The sequence below is a fragment of the Perissodus microlepis genome, chromosome 7, assembly GCF_051167445.1.
Source record: "Perissodus microlepis isolate ML-2025 ecotype Zambia chromosome 7, ASM5116744v1, whole genome shotgun sequence".
NCBI classification, from domain to species: Eukaryota; Metazoa; Chordata; class Actinopteri; order Cichliformes; family Cichlidae; genus Perissodus; species Perissodus microlepis.
In genome coordinates, this window is record NC_140467.1 from 62064426 (window position 1) to 62088099 (window position 23674).

The 23674-nt window shown below is 39.7% G+C and overlaps 4 protein-coding genes and 2 long non-coding RNA genes across 7 annotated transcripts; 4 read left to right on the forward strand and 2 right to left on the reverse strand.

Annotated features, from left to right (window-relative positions):
* The first annotated feature begins 2329 nt into the window (after positions 1 to 2329).
* On the forward strand, positions 2330 to 4249 carry LOC146384544 (uncharacterized). The gene is made up of 4 exons (XM_084932641.1): positions 2330 to 2911; positions 3066 to 3221; positions 3485 to 3577; positions 3737 to 4249. Exons 1-4 carry the CDS (start codon positions 2465 to 2467, stop codon positions 4046 to 4048), a joined length of 1008 nt encoding a protein of 335 aa, XP_084788767.1. The 5' UTR covers positions 2330 to 2464; the 3' UTR covers positions 4049 to 4249.
* An 816-nt stretch (positions 4250 to 5065) lies between these two features.
* LOC146384545 (uncharacterized) lies at positions 5066 to 9426 on the forward strand. 2 transcript variants are annotated; one of them, XM_084936523.1, is made up of 3 exons: positions 5066 to 6228; positions 7501 to 7545; positions 7638 to 9426. In XM_084936523.1, exons 2-3 carry the CDS (start codon positions 7506 to 7508, stop codon positions 8522 to 8524), a joined length of 927 nt encoding a protein of 308 aa, XP_084792649.1. In that variant the 5' UTR covers positions 5066 to 6228; positions 7501 to 7505; the 3' UTR covers positions 8525 to 9426. The 2 variants fall into 2 exon arrangements, with proteins under 2 accessions (XP_084792649.1, XP_084792648.1); XM_084936522.1 differs by lacking the exon at positions 5066 to 6228 and having other exon boundaries at positions 7144 to 7545.
* Position 9427: 1 nt separating this feature from the next.
* LOC146384546 (uncharacterized) lies at positions 9428 to 10202 on the reverse strand. The gene is made up of 3 exons (XR_014800883.1): positions 9939 to 10202; positions 9781 to 9863; positions 9428 to 9689 (listed from the first exon to the last, which is right to left on the reverse strand). It is a non-coding gene; the product is annotated as an uncharacterized LOC146384546 (long non-coding RNA).
* Positions 10203 to 14948: 4746 nt separating this feature from the next.
* On the forward strand, positions 14949 to 16668 carry LOC146384547 (uncharacterized). The gene is made up of 4 exons (XM_084932643.1): positions 14949 to 15513; positions 15668 to 15823; positions 16087 to 16179; positions 16332 to 16668. Exons 1-4 carry the CDS (start codon positions 15067 to 15069, stop codon positions 16641 to 16643), a joined length of 1008 nt encoding a protein of 335 aa, XP_084788769.1. The 5' UTR covers positions 14949 to 15066; the 3' UTR covers positions 16644 to 16668.
* Positions 16669 to 20024: 3356 nt separating this feature from the next.
* On the forward strand, positions 20025 to 21108 carry LOC146384548 (uncharacterized). The gene is made up of 2 exons (XM_084936524.1): positions 20025 to 20129; positions 20222 to 21108. Exons 1-2 carry the CDS (start codon positions 20090 to 20092, stop codon positions 21106 to 21108), a joined length of 927 nt encoding a protein of 308 aa, XP_084792650.1. The 5' UTR covers positions 20025 to 20089.
* A 1048-nt stretch (positions 21109 to 22156) lies between these two features.
* On the reverse strand, positions 22157 to 23028 carry LOC146384549 (uncharacterized). The gene is made up of 3 exons (XR_014800884.1): positions 22520 to 23028; positions 22362 to 22444; positions 22157 to 22270 (listed from the first exon to the last, which is right to left on the reverse strand). It is a non-coding gene; the product is annotated as an uncharacterized LOC146384549 (long non-coding RNA).
* Positions 23029 to 23674: the final 646 nt, after the last annotated feature.

Here is a 23674-nt window from a genome sequence, read left to right on the forward strand (position 1 = left end):
TCACACCTTGGCTCTAAACAGAAAGACTCTCTATCACCTGTGTGAATCTCCCCCACTCTGGGGTCAAGCCTTCCTGTGTGAGCTTCCGTATCCTGGGAGACATTCACCAGTTTCTCACCGTCTGTTTCCCAGCGTGAATGAGGTGTGAACCAGGCATACTAAACTAAGTAACATGAAAGCATTTCATCAAGACAATACATTAAAGAGAGATCCCACAACCCATACTAAACTAAGTAACATGAAAGCAAGACAATACATTAAAGGACAATACACTAAAGAGAAATCCCACAACAGAGGTTAAATTCAAAGTAATGTATAAATCCACTTCCATAAAACATGAAAAGGCGGAGCAGCGATGCCCATCTCAGCCAGTGTATGATGGTGGGGCAAGATGGCAGCTTCCACAACATGACGCCAGCTCCTATGTATTTTTAGTAGATAAATGATACGTTTATGACAATGTATCAATTTGTTGGAAGATGTAATTACACCTTAATTATGTAATTAGAAGCAAAAATGATTTTTTTTTTAATCAAATCACCTCAAAAAATTACTGTACTTACTTTCTAATTGATTCTTTACCTCTAAAAGGGGTGGCTGTGGCTCAGGAGGTGGAGCAGCTCATCTACTAATCAGATGGTTTTTGGGTGGATCCCTGGCTGCTCCAGACTGCATGCTAACTGTCCTTGGGCAAGACATTAACCCCAAGTCACTCTCTGATGCATTCATCAGAGTGTGAATGTGTGTGGATGTTAGATAGAAAGCACAGAAAAAGGGCTTCTATGAACAGGTGTGAATGAGGCAACCTGTATAGAGCGCTTTGAATGTTCAGGTAGAGTAGAAAAGCACTGTAAAAATTTCTCTGTGTTGATTTCTTTTAGTTGGATCACTTGTGCCTGAAGATGAGCCTGCATGGCTTGTTCTCGTGACTCTGAAGGATATCACAGAACTCGTCGTGTCCCCTGTGCATAGTGATGACTCTCTGGCTTTTTTGGAAAGCAAAATTATAGAGCACAGACAGCGATACCAGGCACTGTTTCCTGATGTTAAGCTACCACCAAAACACCATTATTTGGAGCACTATCCACAGATGATTAGGTTTTTTGGTCCAGTTGTTTGGCTGTGGACAATGCGTTTCGAGGCCAAACACAGCTTTTTCAAGCAGGTCATCAGACACACAAGCTGCTTTAAGAATGTGCCTCTCTCCTTAGCCTCAAAGCATCAGATGATAATAGCTTACCATCTAAGCTCCCCATCTCTTGGCAAGTCTGAACTAGAGGTCTCGGCTGTATCAACTTTTCCAGTGGATTTGCTTAAAGAGGAGATGGCTAGAGTCATTAGGCAAACATTCCCTGACATTCTAGAGATAAACCTTGCACAGTGTGTGACAATAAAGGGCAGAACTTATAGGAAGGGAATGGTACTGGCCCACAGGGCAGCTGGTGGGTTGCCAGAATTCTGTGAAATAAACCACATCTGCATTGTAAACCAGAGCATATTCTACATTGTCAGAGAGCTTGGTGGCTGGTACAGGGAGCACTACAGAGTTTTTGAGCTCAACCCAGTATCTGCAAGAATATTCACTCTTGTTTCACTCCGTGAACTCCTTGACACTTATCCACTGGTTGACTACAAGATCGGATCAGTCCGCATGGTGACTTTAAAAAGGCATATAGAAATAAAAGGTGTGCAAATATTTGTAATAAGTTCAGTCACATGTATTTCACTAGATACATTCTATCTTTTTTTTTTTTGTATATCTGACCTTTTATAACCGACTGATATGTATGGATAACTGTATGAAGACTAAACTGAAATTATTCTTTCTGTGTGTCTGATGTATTTTTTTTTTTTTTTGTCTACAGAATAGCTGCTTGAAATGGGGACCCCTGTGATCCTAAAGATCATCTTGACTGATGGAACCTGTCAAAGGCTCACTCTCTCCATTGGACCACCTGAATCAATTGAGGATCTCATTGTTGAAGTCAAGAGACAGTGTGGTCTTCAGGGCAATTTCAGACTTCAGTTTATGGATTCCTTGTTTGGGAATGAGTTCCTTAATCTTACCTCAGTTTCAGAAGTGGCAGACAGAGGGACTCTTAAAGTTATTGACATGTCAAGACCCACCACTATGCAGCATGAGGATTATATCATTCTTGATCCTGTCCAGGACTCCGAAGCCCTCAGCTGTTCCTCTGTTAACGATTCTTCGTACCTGTCTGGTGGATCTGTGGACACGGATGTGTTGTCATCAAGTGAGTCAACAAGCTCACGATCTTCTTGGCCTGCTGTCTTTTATGTGCCCAAGTTTTCGTATGATGCTGAATTACAACTTCAGCAGGCAAAAATTGCGTACAATCAGAATGGAACTGCACTTATTCCAGATCCCAAGTTGAAGTCAGCCATCCTTGACGGTTTGGTGCAGGAAATTGTGAAGTATAAAGTGTATGTCAGTGATAAAGAAATGGATCAAGTAGCTCAGAGTCTGATCAAGAAGCATCCCTGTCTAACTGAGACAGGCTCCAACACTGGATTTGGAGGATGGAAGACCAGTTTAAAATATAAACTCTCAAACTATCGCACCCAGCTACGAAAACTGGGCTGCCCAGAGGTGACCGTAAACTCTCTAAAGAACAAACCTGTTGGAAGATGCAGTGCAGCCTTTGGTGTCAAAAAAGCAAAGAGGGGAGAAGTTAACTTTTGCCCAACATACCCACCAGAAGAAACTGAGGAGAGCCTAGAGGCAATGCGGAAAACTTTACTCTTGGACATAAAGAAGAAGAACAACAGAGAGTTGTTGAAATTCAAGATGGAAAAGACTTTTGCCTACAGAAGACATGAAGTTGTTCGTGATGCACCAATGGTAGAAGCTTTCATGGCAAGATGGCCTGCTCTATTTGATGTCCATGAGGTAAAGTTTGACTCATACCGGGAGTTCTTGGAAGAGGTGTTAAGCTAAAATACTTTAGGCACATTTAACCGCCCATTTCTTCAGCATTGGTGATTGTGGCCTTCTTCCTGGTGTTAAACATTTGAAGCTCACTCTTTTGTGCTGATGTTTTCAGATCAATGCTGAGTTTAAAAGAATTACCACAATCCCCCTTCAATCAAAGTTCCTGTCTCAGATGGATCTCCACTTAGACAAGCTGGTGAAGCTGTTCAAAAGAAGAGGAGGACAGCTTGGACAAAGACTGAAAAAAATTGTGGCACAAATGGATAATGTAAGTGATAAAGCCTTAACACAACTATGACCCCTTTTGGACAAAACTTTTAATTGTGGAAAATTGTAAATGTTTTCCAATGATAAATGCTCTCATCTTGTACTACTTGTACATCTGCTTGTTTTTGTTTTAATCTTTACTTTGTCAACTTTATTAGTATGTGTGCCTTTACTTTGAAAGCATTCATGTAAAGTACAGTACTAAAACCTAAAATCAATGAGAAGGGCTGACTGAAGATACTAATCACACAAATTTAATTTCAGTGTGAAGATGTTGATGCTGGACGTGAGTGTGTCATTAAGGGAGTGTGTATCTACATGGGTGAAGATCCTGACAACCTTATCCGGGAGTATGTGGTAAGTACTTGGGGTATTTTATTTTATTTTATTTTATTTTATTTTATTTTATTTTTTTTTGGGGGGGGGTTGACTTTCACCAGTACATCATATTGCTCACTTGCCATGGATTGAGTAACATGACTTCTTTTATTTTATTTATTTATGTATTTTTTACAGGACATGGATGAAGACGCCATCAATGAGCCCATCGAAGACACCACTGTTGGAATTTATCTTCTTAAAGAACAAGCTTCAGCAGATGAACAAGAAGACATTGGAGTTGTCCTTGAAGGCATCAGGGTGGTGAAGAATTTGGATAATGTAGCATTTGCTGTGGTAATGCTATTTGGACTCATGTATGCACTAAACCTTGCCTACCCTGCTGACCTCCGCTACACCTTTGAGGTTTTCCAGAAGGTTTTCATGGAACTGGATGGAGCTAAACTCTCCAACAAAGTTCTTGCTCTCAAAAACCGTCTGTTTCATTGAAGAGTCAAAGACTGCACTTCAGCAATTCTTTACTGAACACAAAACGAAAAACTGCAATGTTATACTGCTGATACTGTTTGTTTGGGGTTTTTTTTGTTGTTGTTGTTTTTTCTCATGTGACTGCACTTCAAGGTGACACTTTTTTTTTCTTTTGGTGGTATTGTATATCTTATCCTTAATAGCAGCTTGCTGCCTCTTAGAGTTTTGGAAGACCAATCTAAGCTGAAATTGTTCTATATATGTACAGACTTGATCATTCAAAGCAGCTTGCTGGTTTCTGTCTCTTAAACTCCAGGTAACAGGAGTTGTAGAAATGTTAAATGCAAAAAAAAGTTATATTTGTGTAAGCCTGTTTGTTCATGGATGCTTTTTGATTCTTTTTCCAAGTAGGCTTAATTTAGTTTCAAACTTTAATTGTGAAATTAAATACAAATATGTGTAAGATGACAGGATCATTAATAAGCACTTATTTGTAGCTTTCTTGTATTGCTGCTAAGGTCAGTTTTGAGGGGAAATATTTACAAATGTTTTAAATCTTTCTTTCAGTTATATCTGCAGGCAATCTCTAAAACTGTGTAACAAGTTTATATGCTTGCTGTTTTCACTGCTGTTAAAATAAAGGTGAACTTTTCAGCACTCACATTTTTTTTTGCCTTTTTTGTCAATAACATTTAGTTTATATTTACATTATTATATTGTACACAGGCAAGAAACCAAGGACTGAATTTTTATGAAGTTGACTTAAAATAATTAAGTAGGATTTAAAGCCACAATTTGTGTTGCAGGAACATAATTATAATGCCTTTATGTTACACAATTTCATTAAGTACCACTCACAATCAAAAATACGTTGGTGTTAAACTTTAAAATGTATCAACATTACGTAATACATTGATATTTTGGTAACAGATAAACAGTATGTACATCGAACATGATTTTTTTTTAAAAATCTGATGTGAATGAAATACTTTGGCTTTACAAGTAATTATTACTTGTTGGAAAGTGGAAAATTAAGTCAGTCATACTTATTCATATTATGTGGGACCGATGTACACAATAAAATCAAGTAAATTGAAAGAACTTTTTTTTTCAGTGTAGGGAGCCTAAAACTGACATCAAACAACAACAATACAAGACACAAAAAACCAGGTAGAAGTCCCGGGACCATGACATGCAGGTGGTTACATATGGTTAAAATGATTCAAATGCAGTAAGTATGCACGTTTCTCATATCAGTATAGTCCATAACTGGATTATTGTCTGTAGCCCACATGATTAAACACTTTAGTTACATAAAACATGTGAGTTTAGATTTTATCTACTGTATAGCCTGTATAGGAAATTAATATGTAGCCCAATAAGTATAAAATCCAGAAAGCTACACAACATGGGGCGGTTCATTTACAAACACAGGTCTAACTTGAGTTTCACACAGTTTTTATTAGAACACAATCAAATTGTTAAATGCTTAAAGTACACAAAATGTCAGAAATCTGCACCGTCATGAACAGAAATTTAAAGCTAATTTTTCGTGATTTGTTGATTAACCCTCCGAGGTCTAAATCCCACGTTGTGCACATCAACATCACAGATTTGTACAAATAAAGTTTATAACAAAGACATGTTAAATATTAAGCTCTGGAAACAGCTTGGTTGTTGTTGTTTGGAACATGTTGTTTTGTTGCCATAGCGATGCCTCCAGGGAAAAATTAGGGAGCAGAGCAAGAATGAGACCATATTAGTGGATATATGTTTGATAACTTTGCCTAACAACCATAAAGAAATGTTTTATATTTTGTGTGTTATTGAGCTTTAATCCTGCATGAAGGCCAAGATGAATCTCTTAGAGTAGAACTTTACAGGAACTATTAGAATAAATAAAAATAATAACACATTGACTGCTTTAGTCTTTTAGATTCACTTCTGTCTGTTTTTTTTGTCTCCATTTAAAAGATATCAAACTCTGAGCAAACAACTTGATGTAAAAAGAATCTCTGCACATTCCGCAGTCTTTGCTGCTAAAGTGACATCACAGCATTTAAGCATGTTTTGAATGAAAACATCAGCATATGAACACAAAACTGAAGAGACACTGCAACCGTATGAAAGCAGACCACTATTTAGTGACATTTCGACGTTTCCCTGAGGATTAACTGCTCTGTAATTTACCAAGAACTAAAGTAAGCTCAAATTTCAGTTTATAAACTTAAGATCATTTACTTAAATATATAAAGCCGGATTTTCCTGCTTGCCAGGACAGTATTTATGTACTTTACATTGTGCAAGACTAGACTATATTTTCCATCATAGAGAGGATGATGTGGATCTATTATTCAGGAAAACAAATGAAGACATAACTATTTGTCAGCTGATGTAATATTTGACAAATTATACATAAATTAGAAAATGTTCTTAATCATATCTGAGTAACAGAAGCTCTTTTTAACACGATTATTTCTGAGATTACTTTGTTCATTTAGGAAAATAGAGAAGACTTTTGTTCTCAAACAAACTATTAGAATTTCTGAGAAACTGAGGCTGCGTCCACATGTACACGGCTGTTTTTGAAAGCGCAGCTTTGTCTCTGCATTTGGGCCTTTCGTCCACACCTAAACAGCAGATTGAGTCACTGAAAGGTGAGATTTTTAAAAACTCCTGCCAGGGTGGAGATTTTTGAAAACGACGTTTTTGTGTTTAGGTGTGGACGAGGAAAACGGACATTTACTCAGGCAATGTCAAAAGTGTGCGCCGCTGTTGACGCTGTGGCCACGTTAGTGTTTACATGAGATCAATTTCTACAATGGCGGATGTAGACAACATACTGTGTCTGTTAATCTTAGTATCTGCAGTTTTTACACACTTACATATACACACACAGTTACTTTGCCTCCATTTAGAAACACAGAGGCATCAGAGTGCGCATCAGACGTGGATTCTACATTCAACACAGTCGGTTTGGAATAAATGTCATTTAAAAAAATGACATTTATGTACGCTATATGCATTTTGTCCATTCCAAAGTTGTGAGTCTGTTCCAGCCAAAAAGCTGTCTTTAGTTATTAACATTTGAAACGATGAAGGCAAGTGAAAGTAACACAAAATTAGCTGCTTTTCCAGAAAAAGACAAAAACTTTTCAGAAGTACGTAAGGTTTTGTGAGGTTTTCCCACCCAGGCTTCTAGACTTCTGATTGGCCAACATTTCTACACGGTTAAGATTTGGCGTGTTCTTGACAGCGTTTCACTTTGTTTTTAGCGTTTACATGTGGAAGGAGATATTTTTTCAAAACTGCACATGTGGACTGGATTTTTTTTAAACGAAAAAGGAAAACGTGCGTTTTCAAACATAGGCGTGTACGTTCGGACGCAGCCTAAAGTCATCACAAAAAAAGCAAATTCTCTGAACATTCTGAGTTGAGGTTTACTGATCATTGTTGTTTTGTGTTCCTTGTAGTCAAAATGAGTGGAAGAGGAGATGGATCACAAAATAACCGTAATGGTAAGCACATGTGCTCAGTCTTGAAATTGATGAAAAACAGATTTTCAGCAGATAGTTATGAATGCTAATTAAAAGATTAAATGATCTTGCAGGCCGACAGGTTAACCCACAAAGGTTTTCAAGTGGAGATCAGGAACATGCTAACCGACCAGCTAACCAACCAGCTAACGAAGATATTGGTGGACTCCGGGGCTTCGTGGTCGATCGTTATCGTGCTCTCCGTGATATTTGTCGGAGGCTGGATGCGCTAATAGCTTCAGTATTGAATCAATATGACGATTACCTTTACGATGACTATGTCAATTACAACAATGTCAACATTCAAAATAATAATGTGAGGGACAATAATGCCAATGCTGACAACAATGAACAGCATGAGGATCATAATGCTGTTGTTGTCGGTGGCATTGAAAATGAGGATTCTGATGAGGCATTTGAAGACTGTGAGGATGTTCACCAGTACATCCCAGAAGAGGACCCTCAGCCAGGTGTTTCCAGGAGGAGGTCTAGAGAGATGGATGAAGAAGATGTGGAACCAAACAAAAGAATCAGATGGAGCGAGGAGTTTTCTGATGATGACTCTGACTTCTTCTCTGCTTGCGACACTGATAGCGAGGGCTGTCCTCATGTTGGTAATATTACCGATGAGGACATCAATCAGCAGGTAACAGAAGAAGAAGCACAGCCTGGTGGATCCACGAAAAGGTCCAGAGAGGAAGATGTTGACGAAGAAGGTCGTAATAGCAAAAAATCCAGGCTTGCACACTCTGATTCGGGGACCAGCTCAACTGTGTACGACCACTCTGAGAGCAGCAGTGATGAACTTTTTGAAGATGCGCACGAAGAGCTTGACAACCATGAAGCTGGAGGCTCGAGGAAGCGTTCCCGAGAGGATTTTGAGGAAGAAGAGGAATACTTGCCTGTGTGCAAATTTCGGAGGTGTTCAACTGAGTCCACCAGCAGCAGTGATGAAGACTAAGACTATTTCGACGGGTTTCTTCAGTATCCTTTTAGTAGGCTGATGGGCTACTCAGGTGACCCTGAATCCTCCATGCTGCAATAAGCTGGGCATACACTGTGCTGCGATTTTTTTCAGTCGCGTTATTCAGCTCCTGCTCAAACTTTACGATTGACTCGCAGGGGTGAGAAGTTTGTGCCGTGGCTTGTGTCCAGATCACACGCCGCACCGCCGTTCTACTCCGTCTTTTCACTCTCATTTCTGCGTTTGCGCGTGCGCATTGTGAGACGCTGTGACACCCTCGGGACGACCGACAGGATTTCAAACAGGTTTGATTTTCTTACGAGCAAACGATTGATGATCGGGAGCTGGTCGTGAGGCGTTAATCGCTTCTCGTTACCCCATGTAGACGATGCACGACACACGATCAAGGCCAAACTCGGGACGACCCCCAAAACGGTCGCACGACTGAAAAATCGGCTCAAAATGGGCCAAAAATTGCACAGTGTATGCCCAGCATTAGGCTGCCGGGGGATTCCCGTGATCCACTGGGTGCTTCTTCTTCGCCCACTATGTTTAATAGGCCTCTCTGCACTGAATGGTACTTGTTATTAACCTCTGGTTCTCTTCCACAGCATGTCTTTATCCTGTTTTACTTGCCCCTCCCCAACCGGTCGCAGCAGATGGCCGCCCCTCCCTGAGCCTGGTTCTGCTGGAGGTTTCTTCCTGTTAAAAGGGAGTTTTTCCTTCCCACTGTCGCCAAAGTGCTTGCTCATAGGGGGTCATATGATTGTTGGGGTTTTCTTTGTAAGTATACCTTACAATATAAAGCGCCTTGAGGTGACTGTTGCTGTCATTTGGCGCTCTATAAATAAAATTGTAAAGCGCTTTGAGGGGTCCCGAAAAGCGCTATATAAATGCAATCCATCATTATTATTATTATTATTATTAAAATTGAATTAAAAATTGAATAGATGTCACTGTGATGATTTCTTCCCTCCATAGAAAGCTTAGACCCAAATGCAGATTCAATGCACATGGTTAAACTATTTATGAGACTTTGTTTAAAGCGAGGGAATGGAGAACGTGGCTCGAGCTAGGAGTGTCAGCAGAGAGCAGGAACCAGAGGAAAAGCTATCGAGAGACTGAACACCTGGCTCCTGATGGGAACAATCCAACGGGAATTCTGCAACAGAGGGAGAAGAAGTTGAAGTTGAAAGATTTACGCTGTGTCACATGAAAATATTCCTTTGCAGCATTTGATTGAAAATAATTACTTTGATTCCATCACATCTTAAATGAATAGTGCTGGACGGGTAAGGGAGTTTGAGGGTAGGATGAGTATGTTGGCAGAGGAGACCTAAACACAGGGAAAACAAGGTTAAACACAGGGAAGGAGCAAGCCAGAACTGGAGCAGAGGTGAAGCCTAGTTACCACTGGAGATGGCAGAACAAACTGGCGAGGAGTAGCAGGCAGCGCTGGTTTAAGAAGCCCTCCTGCTGATTGTTTGCAGATGAGGCCCAGGTGAGATGCTGGAAACTCCACCTCTGAAGTGTGGACACAGTATCCCGATTCCACGTGGAAAAGCCCCTCAGACACTTCCATGGTGCATGAGAAGAAGGATGAGAAAGCATTCATTGTCCATCCATCCGTCCGTCAGCGTAATGCCTGAAGGTTTATTCAGATGTAAATATATTACATTTTTAATTAAAGATCATCAGTGTTTTTAATGACACTGCATTTCATTCATGTGTCTCTATTGGACAGTGTTGTAGAAGTCACAGAAGACAGGAATCAGTTCCAGCTTGGCCTGACGTTTGATCACTAGTGTCCTGTTTTGTATTTGAGAAAAGAGACATACGACTGAAGGTCCATAGTGGGTCAAAACAATGATTTTATTAAAACACATATATGTGGTGAAGATGGGCTCTGCAAAACATCAGCCTCGATCTCCCCAGAACAGTACACGGGTGTGATATTTATACATATGATGACAAGTAATATGCGTCACCGCAGATGCATGTTCCAGTAACTCCAGCCTGGACATATTCTAAAAAAGAACAGTTACTTCCTCTCCCACCCACCAGATGCTTCCTGTTATTCCACTCTCTGGGCTTATCAGAACTAAACTGTCACGTATGCAGGTAAACAACTTTTGGAGTCAGTTTCTAAATTCTGTATATTCAGGCAAACTGTGTGTCTGTGTTAACCTTAGTGCATGACCTCCCTCTGCGTCATCTGTTACCAGGCAAACTTCAATGCAGCAAGCTGCTGAATGCACACACACAGGCCTATACAACATGTATCATATGTGGTAAATTGTACTGTAAGCATGTAGGCAACCTTTCAATAGCTGTGCTTTGCTCCATAGATCAGTCGAACTCGCGTCGGCTGTAGCTTCAAACCATTAATTAACTTGACCGAGCTTCAACTCTTTAATAAGCACAAAAAGGCAATATGTGTGTATATAAGATTATTATGTAATTATACTAACACCTGAAATACAGACTTTAATATAACATCAACAGTTTCAATAAATGTTTCAATGAAATGATAATGATAAATCATAAATGATGCAACAGTAATAATAATGATTATGAATAGTAACAGTAAAATAATATTTCATCCCGACACTAGTGATGTGCGATACCACTGATTTCCTTTCCGATCCGATACCAAGTAAAATTCAGGGTGGTATCGACGGTACTGATCCGATACTTTGTACAAAAACTTTACTCTTTTATTGTATCTCAAATTATAGCGTCATAATCATTACAGGACATCAGATTACTTGTTCTTATCACTTAATAATGCAGAATTCATCATATAGAAATACAAAACCTGAAGTTGTGCGCTATTTGAACACCTTGCCTGCCTGCAGCACTAAAGGACTCCGTGAGAGACGTCTGTCTCGCCCTAGCAGCACCTGTCCTTCTCCTCCTCTTCAGTTCGCCTCAACATACGCTCGTCATATTCTGTGATATGATTTACTCTGAGGTGTTTGACAAGGTTGGTGGTGTTGCCACAACACCTCACTTTCTTGCCACATGTATCGCAAACCACGTCTCGGCTGTTTGTGGATGTAAAATACGTGCACACATGACTCCAGTTACGCTCAGCCATTGTTGTGAGTGCGCACGCCAGAGGCTGCCACACATTTATACAGCCGTATTTCACACATGACTATAAAAGGCGGACGAGGGAGTAGTTCTTTCCAATGTAGACAATCCGAATGATAGTTTCTTTCCACTGTGTTCCTGTTTATGAAAAACTACAATTTTACCCAAAATGATTAAAATATCGATATTTTAATGTGGAAACCTTCTGTTTCCACATCTGGACTTTCTGTTGCTGCTGTGAAACTTTCTTTGAAGTGGCTCATCAAAGTTGTAATTGATAATCAATTCCCGCACAGTGTGAGAATCCAATCAATTTGCTTATCAGGGGAAAGGTGTGATTTTTTTTAGGACACAGGAGCCTAACATTAACCGGTTTAATCTTAGCTTATTTCCATAAGAAGAAAAACATAGTGAGAAAGAGATCACCAAAATATACATGTACAAATGTGAAATGGTCATATGTAGTGTGAAAGAGCTATTTGACATCTTTAACCTCCTAGGACCTGCCGTCCACATATGTGGACATCGCATTTTGGTTTATTTAGACCAAAATACTCAATTTTGCTCTACAAGGGCCTGATATCCATTTACGGGGACATTATACTGCTACAGTTCTATCAAAATTTTAAATCAATATCTTCACATGTGGCTTCGATTTTCCATAAAAACAAAAATAAGGTAAAAAAAATAATAATCAGGTAATTCTTTGTTTTTACATTCATTGGACCCAATCAGCCCAAATATCAAAGACAAATTAAAAATGCATGCTGTGGAAGAGTTTGGGTCTTAGGAGGTGTTGTGGAAATTTTAATTACCAAAGCCTGCAGACACGATGAGTTGTAACAACACCTTTATTTCAGCTATCTTATGCATAAGGAGGGACGTCAGTCAGGGGGCACTGAAAGTCGTCTCTGACAATGAACAGTTCAGGTCCCTTTTATACACAGTCGCAGAACAAAAGGCTTTTACAGTTGCAGTTCACACCTTGGCTCTAAACAGAAAGACTCTCTATCACCTGTGTGAATCTCCCCCACTCTGGGGTCAAGCCTTCCTGTGTGAGCTTCCGTATCCTGGGAGACATTCACCAGTTTCTCACCGTCTGTTTCCCAGCGTGAATGAGGTGTGAACCAGGCATACTAAACTAAGTAACATGAAAGCATTTCATCAAGACAATACATTAAAGAGAGATCCCACAACCCATACTAAACTAAGTAACATGAAAGCAAGACAATACATTAAAGGACAATACACTAAAGAGAAATCCCACAACAGAGGTTAAATTCAAAGTAATGTATAAATCCACTTCCATAAAACATGAAAAGGCGGAGCAGCGATGCCCATCTCAGCCAGTGTATGATGGTGGGGCAAGATGGCAGCTTCCACAACATGACGCCAGCTCCTATGTATTTTTAGTAGATAAATGATACGTTTATGACAATGTATCAATTTGTTGGAAGATGTAATTACACCTTAATTATGTAATTAGAAGCAAAAATGATTCTTTTTTTAATCAAATCACCTCAAAAAATTACTGTACTTAATTTCTAATTGATTCTTTACCTCTAAAAGGGGTGGCTGTGGCTCAGGAGGTGGAGCAGCTCATCTACTAATCAGATGGTTTTTGGGTGGATCCCTGGCTGCTCCAGACTGCATGCTAACTGTCCTTGGGCAAGACATTAACCCCAAGTCACTCTCTGATGCATTCATCAGAGTGTGAATGTGTGTGAATGTTAGATAGAAAGCACAGAAAAAGGGCTTCTATGAACAGGTGTGAATGAGGCAACCTGTATAGAGCGCTTTGAATGTTCAGGTAGAGTAGAAAAGCACTGTAAAAATTTCTCTGTGTTGATTTCTTTTAGTTGGATCACTTGTGCCTGAAGATGAGCCTGCATGGCTTGTTCTCGTGACTCTGAAGGATATCACAGAACTCGTCGTGTCCCCTGTGCATAGTGATGACTCTCTGGCTTTTTTGGAAAGCAAAATTATAGAGCACAGACAGCGATACCAGGCACTGTTTCCTGATGTTAAGCTACCACCAAAACACCATTATTTGGAGCACTATCCACAGATGATTAGGTTTTTTGGTCCAGTTGTTTGGCTGTGGACAATGCGTTTCGAGGCCAAACACAGCTTTTTCAAGCAGGTCATCAGACACACAAGCTGCTTTAAGAATGTGCCTCTCTCCTTAGCCTCAAAGCATCAGATGATAATAGCTTACCATCTAAGCTCCCCATCTCTTGGCAAGTCTGAACTAGAGGTCTCGGCTGTATCAACTTTTCCAGTGGATTTGCTTAAAGAGGAGATGGCTAGAGTCATTAGGCAAACATTCCCTGACATTCTAGAGATAAACCTTGCACAGTGTGTGACAATAAAGGGCAGAACTTATAGGAAGGGAATGGTACTGGCCCACAGGGCAGCTGGTGGGTTGCCAGAATTCTGTGAAATAAACCACATCTGCATTGTAAACCAGAGCATATTCTACATTGTCAGAGAGCTTGGTGGCTGGTACAGGGAGCACTACAGAGTTTTTGAGCTCAACCCAGTATCTGCAAGAATATTCACTCTTGTTTCACTCCGTGAACTCCTTGACACTTATCCACTGGTTGACTACAAGATCGGATCAGTCCGCATGGTGACTTTAAAAAGGCATATAGAAATAAAAGGTGTGCAAATATTTGTAATGAGTTCAGTCACATGTATTTCACTAGATACATTCTATCTTTTTTTTTTTTTTTGTATATCTGACCTTTTATAACCGACTGATATGTATGGATAACTGTATGAAGACTAAACTGAAATTATTCTTTCTGGGTGTCTGATGTATTTTTTTTTTTTTGTCTACAGAATAGCTGCTTGAAATGGGGACCCCTGTGATCCTAAAGATCATCTTGACTGATGGAACCTGTCAAAGGCTCACTCTCTCCATTGGACCACCTGAATCAATTGAGGATCTCATTGTTGAAGTCAAGAGACAGTGTGGTCTTCAGGGCAATTTCAGACTTCAGTTTATGGATTCCTTGTTTGGGAATGAGTTCCTTAATCTTACCTCAGTTTCAGAAGTGGCAGACAGAGGGACTCTTAAAGTTATTGACATGTCAAGACCCACCACTATGCAGCATGAGGATTATATCATTCTTGATCCTGTCCAGGACTCCGAAGCCCTCAGCTGTTCCTCTGTTAACGATTCTTCGTACCTGTCTGGTGGATCTGTGGACACGGATGTGTTGTCATCAAGTGAGTCAACAAGCTGACGATCTTCTTGGCCTGCTGTCTTTTATGTGCCCAAGTTTTCGTATGATGCTGAATTACAACTTCAGCAGGCAAAAATTGCGTACAATCAGAATGGAACTGCACTTATTCCAGATCCCAAGTTGAAGTCAGCCATCCTTGACGGTTTGGTGCAGGAAATTGTGAAGTATAAAGTGTATGTCAGTGATAAAGAAATGGATCAAGTAGCTCAGAGTCTGATCAAGAAGCATCCCTGTCTAACTGAGACAGGCTCCAACACTGGATTTGGAGGATGGAAGACCAGTTTAAAATATAAACTCTCAAACTATCGCACCCAGCTACGAAAACTGGGCTGCCCAGAGGTGACTGTAAACTCTCTAAAGAACAAACCTGTTGGAAGATGCAGTGCAGCCTTTGGTGTCAAAAAAGCAAAGAGGGGAGAAGTTAACTTTTGCCCAACATACCCACCAGAAGAAACTGAGGAGAGCCTAGAGGCAATGCGGAAAACTTTACTCTTGGACATAAAGAAGAAGAACAACAGAGAGTTGTTGAAATTCAAGATGGAAAAGACTTTTGCCTACAGAAGACATGAAGTTGTTCGTGATGCACCAATGGTAGAAGCTTTCATGGCAAGATGGCCTGCTCTATTTGATGTCCATGAGGTAAAGTTTGACTCATACCGGGAGTTCTTGGAAGAGGTGTTAAGCTAAAATACTTTAGGCACATTTAACCGCCCATTTCTTCAGCATTGGTGATTGTGGCCTTCTTCCTGGTGTTAAACATTTGAAGCTCACTCTTTTGTGCTGATGTTTTCAGATCAATGCTGAGTTTAAAAGAATTACCACAATCCCCCTTCAATCAAAGTTCCTGTCTCAGATGGATCTCCACTTAGACAACCTGGTGAAGCTGTTCAAAAGAAGAGGAGGACAGCTTGGACAAAGACTGAAAAAAATTGTGGCACAAATGGATAATGTAAGTGATAAAGCCTTAACACAACTATGACCCCTTTTGGACAAAACTTTTAATTGTGGAAAATTGTAAATGTTTTCCAATGATAAATGCTCTCATCTTGTACTACTTGTACATCTGCTTGTTTTTGTTTTAATCTTTACTTTGTCAACTTTATTAGTATGTGTGCCTTTACTTTGAAAGCATTCATGTAAAGTACAGTACTAAAACCTAAAATCAATGAGAAGGGCTGACTGAAGATACTAATCACACAAATTTAATTTCAGTGTGAAGATGTTGATGCTGGACGTGAGTGTGTCATTAAGGGAGTGTGTATCTACATGGGTGAAGATCCTGACAACCTTATCCGGGAGTATGTGGTAAGTACTTGGGGTATTTTATTTTATTTTATTTATTTATTTTATTTTTTTTTTGGGGGGGGTTGACTTTCACCAGTACATCATATTGCTCACTTGCCATGGATTGAGTAACATGACTTCTTTTATTTTATTTATTTATGTATTTTTTACAGGACATGGATGAAGACGCCATCAATGAGGCCATTGAAGACACCACTGTTGGAATTTATCTTCTTAAAGAACAAGCTTCAGCAGATGAACAAGAAGACATTGGAGTTGTCCTTGAAGGCATCAGGGTGGTGAAGAATTTGGATAATGTAGCATTTGCTGTGGTAATGCTATTTGGACTCATGTATGCACTAAACCTTGCCTACCCTGCTGACCTCCGCTACACCTTTGAGGTTTTCCAGAAGGTTTTCATGGAACTGGATGGAGCTAAACTCTCCAACAAAGTTCTTGCTCTCAAAAACCGTCTGTTTCATTGAAGAGTCAAAGACTGCACTTCAGCAATTCTTTACTGAACACAAAACGAAAAACTGCAATGTTATACTGCTGATACTGTTTGTTTGGGGTTTTTTTGTTGTTGTTGTTTTTTCTCATGTGACTGCACTTCAAGGTGACACTTTTTTTTTCTTTTGGTGGTATTGTATATCTTATCCTTAATAGCAGCTTGCTGCCTCTTAGAGTTTTGGAAGACCAATCTAAGCTGAAATTGTTCTATATATGTACAGACTTGATCATTCAAAGCAGCTTGCTGGTTTCTGTCTCTTAAACTCCAGGTAACAGGAGTTGTAGAAATGTTAAATGCAAAAAAAAGTTATATTTGTGTAAGCCTGTTTGTTCATGGATGCTTTTTGATTCTTTTTCCAAGTAGGCTTAATTTAGTTTCAAACTTTAATTGTGAAATTAAATACAAATATGTGTAAGATGACAGGATCATTAATAAGCACTTATTTGTAGCTTTCTTGTATTGCTGCTAAGGTCAGTTTTGAGGGGAAATATTTACAAATGTTTTAAATCTTTCTTTCAGTTATATCTGCAGGCAATCTCTAAAACTGTGTAACAAGTTTATATGCTTGCTGTTTTCACTGCTGTTAAAATAAAGGTGAACTTTTCAGCACTCACATTTTTTTTTGCCTTTTTTGTCAATAACATTTAGTTTATATTTACATTATTATATTGTACATAGGCAAGAAACCAAGGACTGAATTTTTATGAAGTTGACTTAAAATAATTAAGTAGGATTTAAAGCCACAATTTGTGTTGCAGGAACATAATTATAATGCCTTTATGTTACACAATTTCATTAAGTACCACTCACAATCAAAAATACGTTGGTGTTAAACTTTAAAATGTATCAACATTACGTAATACATTGATATTTTGGTAACAGATAAACAGTATGTACATCGAACATGATTTTTTTTTAAAAATCTGATGTGAATGAAATACTTTGGCTTTACAAGTAATTATTACTTGTTGGAAAGTGGAAAATTAAGTCAGTCATACTTATTCATATTATGTGGGACCGATGTACACAATAAAATCAAGTAAATTGAAAGAACTTTTTTTTTCAGTGTAGGGAGCCTAAAACTGACATCAAACAACAACAATACAAGACACAAAAAACCAGGTAGAAGTCCCGGGACCATGACATGCAGGTGGTTACATATGGTTAAAATGATTCAAATGCAGTAAGTATGCACGTTTCTCATATCAGTATAGTCCATAACTGGATTATTGTCTGTAGCCCACATGATTAAACACTTTAGTTACATAAAACATGTGAGTTTAGATTTTATCTACTGTATAGCCTGTATAGGAAATTAATATGTAGCCCAATAAGTATAAAATCCAGAAAGCTACACAACATGGGGCGGTTCACAGGTCTAACTTGAGTTTCACACAGTTTTTATTAGAACACAATCAAATTGTTAAATGCTTAAAGTACACAAAATGTCAGAAATCTGCACCGTCATGAACAGAAATTTAAAGCTAATTTTTCGTGATTTGTTGATTAACCCTCCGAGGTCTAAATCCCACGTTGTGCACATCAACATCACAGATTTGTACAAATAAAGTTTATAACAAAGACATGTTAAATATTAAGCTCTGGAAACAGCTTGGTTGTTGTTGTTTGGAACATGTTGTTTTGTTGCCATAGCGATGCCTCCAGGGAAAAATTAGGGAGCAGAGCAAGAATGAGACCATATTAGTGGATATATGTTTGATAACTTTGCCTAACAACCATAAAGAAATGTTTTATATTTTGTGTGTTATTGAGCTTTAATCCTGCATGAAGGCCAAGATGAATCTCTTAGAGTAGAACTTTACAGGAACTATTAGAATAAATAAAAATAATAACACATTGACTGCTTTAGTCTTTTAGATTCACTTCTGTCTGTTTTTTTTGTCTCCATTTAAAAGATATCAAACTCTGAGCAAACAACTTGATGTAAAAAGAATCTCTGCACATTCCGCAGTCTTTGCTGCTAAAGTGACATCACAGCATTTAAGCATGTTTTGAATGAAAACATCAGCATATGAACACAAAACTGAAGAGACACTGCAACCGTATGAAAGCAGACCACTATTTAGTGACATTTCGACATTTCCCTGAGGATTAACTGCTCTGTAATTTACCAAGAACTAAAGTAAGCTCAAATTTCAGTTTATAAACTTAAGATCATTTACTTAAATATATAAAGCCGGATTTTCCTGCTTGCCAGGACAGTATTTATGTACTTTACATTGTGCAAGACTAGACTATATTTTCTATCATAGAGAGGATGATGTGGATCTATTATTCAGGAAAACAAATGAAGACATAACTATTTGTCAGCTGATGTAATATTTGACAAATTATACATAAATTAGAAAATGTTCTTAATCATATCTGAGTAACAGAAGCTCTTTTTAACACGATTATTTCTGAGATTACTTTGTTCATTTAGGAAAATAGAGAAGACTTTTGTTCTCAAACAAACTATTAGAATTTCTGAGAAACTGAGGCTGCGTCCACATGTACACGGCTGTTTTTGAAAGCGCAGCTTTGTCTCTGCATTTGGGCCTTTCGTCCACACCTAAACAGCAGATTGAGTCACTGAAAGGTGAGATTTTTAAAAACTCCTGCCAGGGTGGAGATTTTTGAAAACGACGTTTTTGTGTTTAGGTGTGGACGAGGAAAACGGACATTTACTCAGGCAATGTCAAAAGTGTGCGCCGCTGTTGACGCTGTGGCCACGTTAGTGTTTACATGAGATCAATTTCTACAATGGCGGATGTAGACAACATACTGTGTCTGTTAATCTTAGTATCTGCAGTTTTTACACACTTACATATACACACACAGTTACTGTGCCTCCATTTAGAAACACAGAGGCATCAGAGTGCGCATCAGACGTGGATTCTACATTCAACACAGTCGGTTTGGAATAAATGTCATTTTAAAAAATGACATTTATGTACGCTGTATGCATTTTGTCCATTCCAAAGTTGTGAGTCTGTTCCAGCCAAAATGCTGTCTTTAGTTATTAACATTTGAAACGATGAAGGCAAGTGAAAGTAACACAAAATTAGCTGCTTTTCCAGAAAAAGACAAAAACTTTTCAGAAGTACGTAAGGTTTTGTGAGGTTTTCCCACCCAGGCTTCTAGACTTCTGATTGGCCAACATTTCTACACGGTTAAGATTTGGCGTGTTCTTGACAGCGTTTCACTTTGTTTTTAGCGTTTACATGTGGAAGGAGATATTTTTTCAAAACTGCACATGTGGACTGGATTTTTTTTAAACGAAAAAGGAAAACGTGCGTTTTCAAACATAGGCGTGTACGTTCGGACGCAGCCTAAAGTCATCACAAAAAAAGCAAATTCTCTGAACATTCTGAGTTGAGGTTTACTGATCATTGTTGTTTTGTGTTCCTTGTAGTCAAAATGAGTGGAAGAGGAGATGGATCACAAAATAACCGTAATGGTAAGCACATGTGCTCAGTCTTGAAATTGATGAAAAACAGATTTTCAGCAGATAGTTATGAATGCTAATTAAAAGATTAAATGATCTTGCAGGCCGACAGGTTAACCCACAAAGGTTTTCAAGTGGAGATCAGGAACATGCTAACCGACCAGCTAACCAACCAGCTAACGAAGATATTGGTGGACTCCGGGGCTTCGTGGTCGATCGTTATCGTGCTCTCCGTGATATTTGTCGGAGGCTGGATGCGCTAATAGCTTCAGTATTGAATCAATATGACGATTACCTTTACGATGACTATGTCAATTACAACAATGTCAACATTCAAAATAATAATGTGAGGGACAATAATGCCAATGCTGACAACAATGAACAGCATGAGGATCATAATGCTGTTGTTGTCGGTGGCATTGAAAATGAGGATTCTGATGAGGCATTTGAAGACTGTGAGGATGTTCACCAGTACATCCCAGAAGAGGACCCTCAGCCAGGTGTTTCCAGGAGGAGGTCTAGAGAGATGGATGAAGAAGATGTGGAACCAAACAAAAGAATCAGATGGAGCGAGGAGTTTTCTGATGATGACTCTGACTTCTTCTCTGCTTGTGACACTGATAGCGAGGGCTGTCCTCATGTTGGTAATATTGCCGATGAGGACATCAATCAGCAGGTAACAGAAGAAGAAGCACAGCCTGGTGGATCCACGAAAAGGTCCAGAGAGGAAGATGTTGACGAAGAAGGTCGTAATAGCAAAAAATCCAGGCTTGCACACTCTGATTCGGGGACCAGCTCAACTGTGTACGACCACTCTGAGAGCAGCAGTGATGAACTTTTTGAAGATGCGCACGAAGAGCTTGACAACCATGAAGCTGGAGGCTCGAGGAAGCGTTCCCGAGAGGATTTTGAGGAAGAAGAGGAATACTTGCCTGTGTGCAAATTTCGGAGGTGTTCAACTGAGTCCACCAGCAGCAGTGATGAAGACTAAGACTATTTCGACGGGTTTCTTCAGTATCCTTTTAGTAGGCTGATGGGCTACTCAGGTGACCCTGAATCCTCCATGCTGCAATAAGCTGGGCATACACTGTGCTGCGATTTTTTTCAGTCGCGTTATTCAGCTCCTGCTCAAACTTTACGATTGACTCGCAGGGGTGAGAAGTTTGTGCCGTGGCTTGTGTCCAGATGACACGCCGCACCGCCGTTCTACTCCGTCTTTTCACTCTCATTTCTGCGTTTGCGCGTGCGCAGTGTGAGACGCTGTGACACCCTCGGGACGACCGACAGGATTTCAAACAGGTTTGATTTTCTTACGAGCAAACGATTGATGATCGGGAGCTGGTCGTGAGGCGTTAATCGCTTCTCGTTACCCCATGTAGACGATGCACGACACACGATCAAGGCCAAACTCGGGACGACCCCCAAAACGGTCGCACGACTGAAAAATCGGCTCAAAATGGGCCAAAAATTGCACAGTGTATGCCCAGCATTAGGCTGCCGGGGGATTCCCGTGATCCACTGGGTGCTTCTTCTTCGCCCACTATGTTTAATAGGCCTCTCTGCACTGAATGGTACTTGTTATTAACCTCTGGTTCTCTTCCACAGCATGTCTTTATCCTGTTTTACTTGCCCCTCCCCAACCGGTCGCAGCAGATGGCCGCCCCTCCCTGAGCCTGGTTCTGCTGGAGGTTTCTTCCTGTTAAAAGGGAGTTTTTCCTTCCCACTGTCGCCAAAGTGCTTGCTCATAGGGGGTCATATGATTGTTGGGGTTTTCTTTGTAAGTATACCTTACAATATAAAGCGCCTTGAGGTGACTTTTGCTGTCATTTGGCGCTATATAAATAAAATTGTAAAGCGCTTTGAGTGGTCCCGAAAAGCGCTATATAAATGCAATCCATCATTATTATTATTATTATTAAAATTGAATTAAAAATTGAATAGATGTCACTGTGATGATTTCTTCCCTCCATAGAAAGCTTAGACCCAAATGCAGATTCAATGCACATGGTTAAACTATTTATGAGACTTTGTTTAAAGCGAGGGAATGGAGAACGTGGCTCGAGCTAGGAGTGTCAGCAGAGAGCAGGAACCAGAGGAAAAGCTATCGAGAGACTGAACACCTGGCTCCTGATGGGAACAATCCAACGGGAATTCTGCAACAGAGGGAGAAGAAGTTGAAGTTGAAAGATTTACGCTGTGTCACATGAAAATATTCCTTTGCAGCATTTGATTGAAAATAATTACTTTGATTCCATCACATCTTAAATGAATAGTGCTGGACGGGTAAGGGAGTTTGAGGGTAGGATGAGTATGTTGGCAGAGGAGACCTAAACACAGGGAAAACAAGGTTAAACACAGGGAAGGAGCAAGCCAGAACTGGAGCAGAGGTGAAGCCTAGTTACCACTGGAGATGGCAGAACAAACTGGCGAGGAGTAGCAGGCAGCGCTGGTTTAAGAAGCCCTCCTGCTGATTGTTTGCAGATGAGGCCCAGGTGAGATGCTGGAAACTCCACCTCTGAAGTGTGGACACAGTATCCCGATTCCAAGTGGAAAAGCCCCTCAGACACTTCCATGGTGCATGAGAAGAAGGATGAGAAAGCATTCATTGTCCATCCATCCGTCCGTCAGCGTAATGGCTGAAGGTTTATTCAGATGTAAATATATTACATTTTTAAATAAAGATCATCAGTGTTTTTAATGACACTGCATTTCATTCACGTGTCTCTATTGGACAGTGTTGTAGAAGTCACAGAAGACAGGAATCAGTTCCAGCTTGGCCTGACGTTTGATCACTAGTGTCCTGTTTCGTATTTGAGAAAAGAGACATACGACTGAAGGTCCATAGTGCGTCAAAACAATGATTTTATTAAAACACATATATGTGGTGAAGATGGGCTCTGCAAAACATCAGCCTCGATCTCCCCAGAACAGTACACGAGTGTGATATTTATACATATGATGACAAGTAATATGCGTCACCGCAGATGCATGTTCCAGTAACTCCAGCCTGGACATATTCTAAAAAAGAACAGTTACTTCCTCTCCCACCCACCAGATGCTTCCTGTTATTCCACTCTCTGGGCTTATCAGAACTAAACTGTCACGTATGCAGGTAAACAACTTTTGGAGTCAGTTTCTAAATACTGTATATTCAGGCAAACTGTGTGTCTGTGTTAACCTTAGTGCATGACCTCCCTCTGCGTCATCTGTTACCAGGCAAACTTCAATGCAGCAAGCTGCTGAATGCACACACACAGGCCTATACAACATGTATCATATGTGGTAAATTGTACTGTAAGCATGTAGGCAACCTTTCAATAGCTGTGCTTTGCTCCATAGATCAGTCGAACTCGCGTCGGCTGTAGCTTCAAACCATTAATTAACTTGACCGAGCTTCAACTCTTTAATAAGCACAAAAAGGCAATATGTGTGTATATAAGATTATTATGTAATTATACTAACACCTGAAATACAGACTTTAATATAACATCAACAGTTTCAATAAATGTTTCAATGAAATGATAATGATAAATCATAAATGATGCAACAGTAATAAT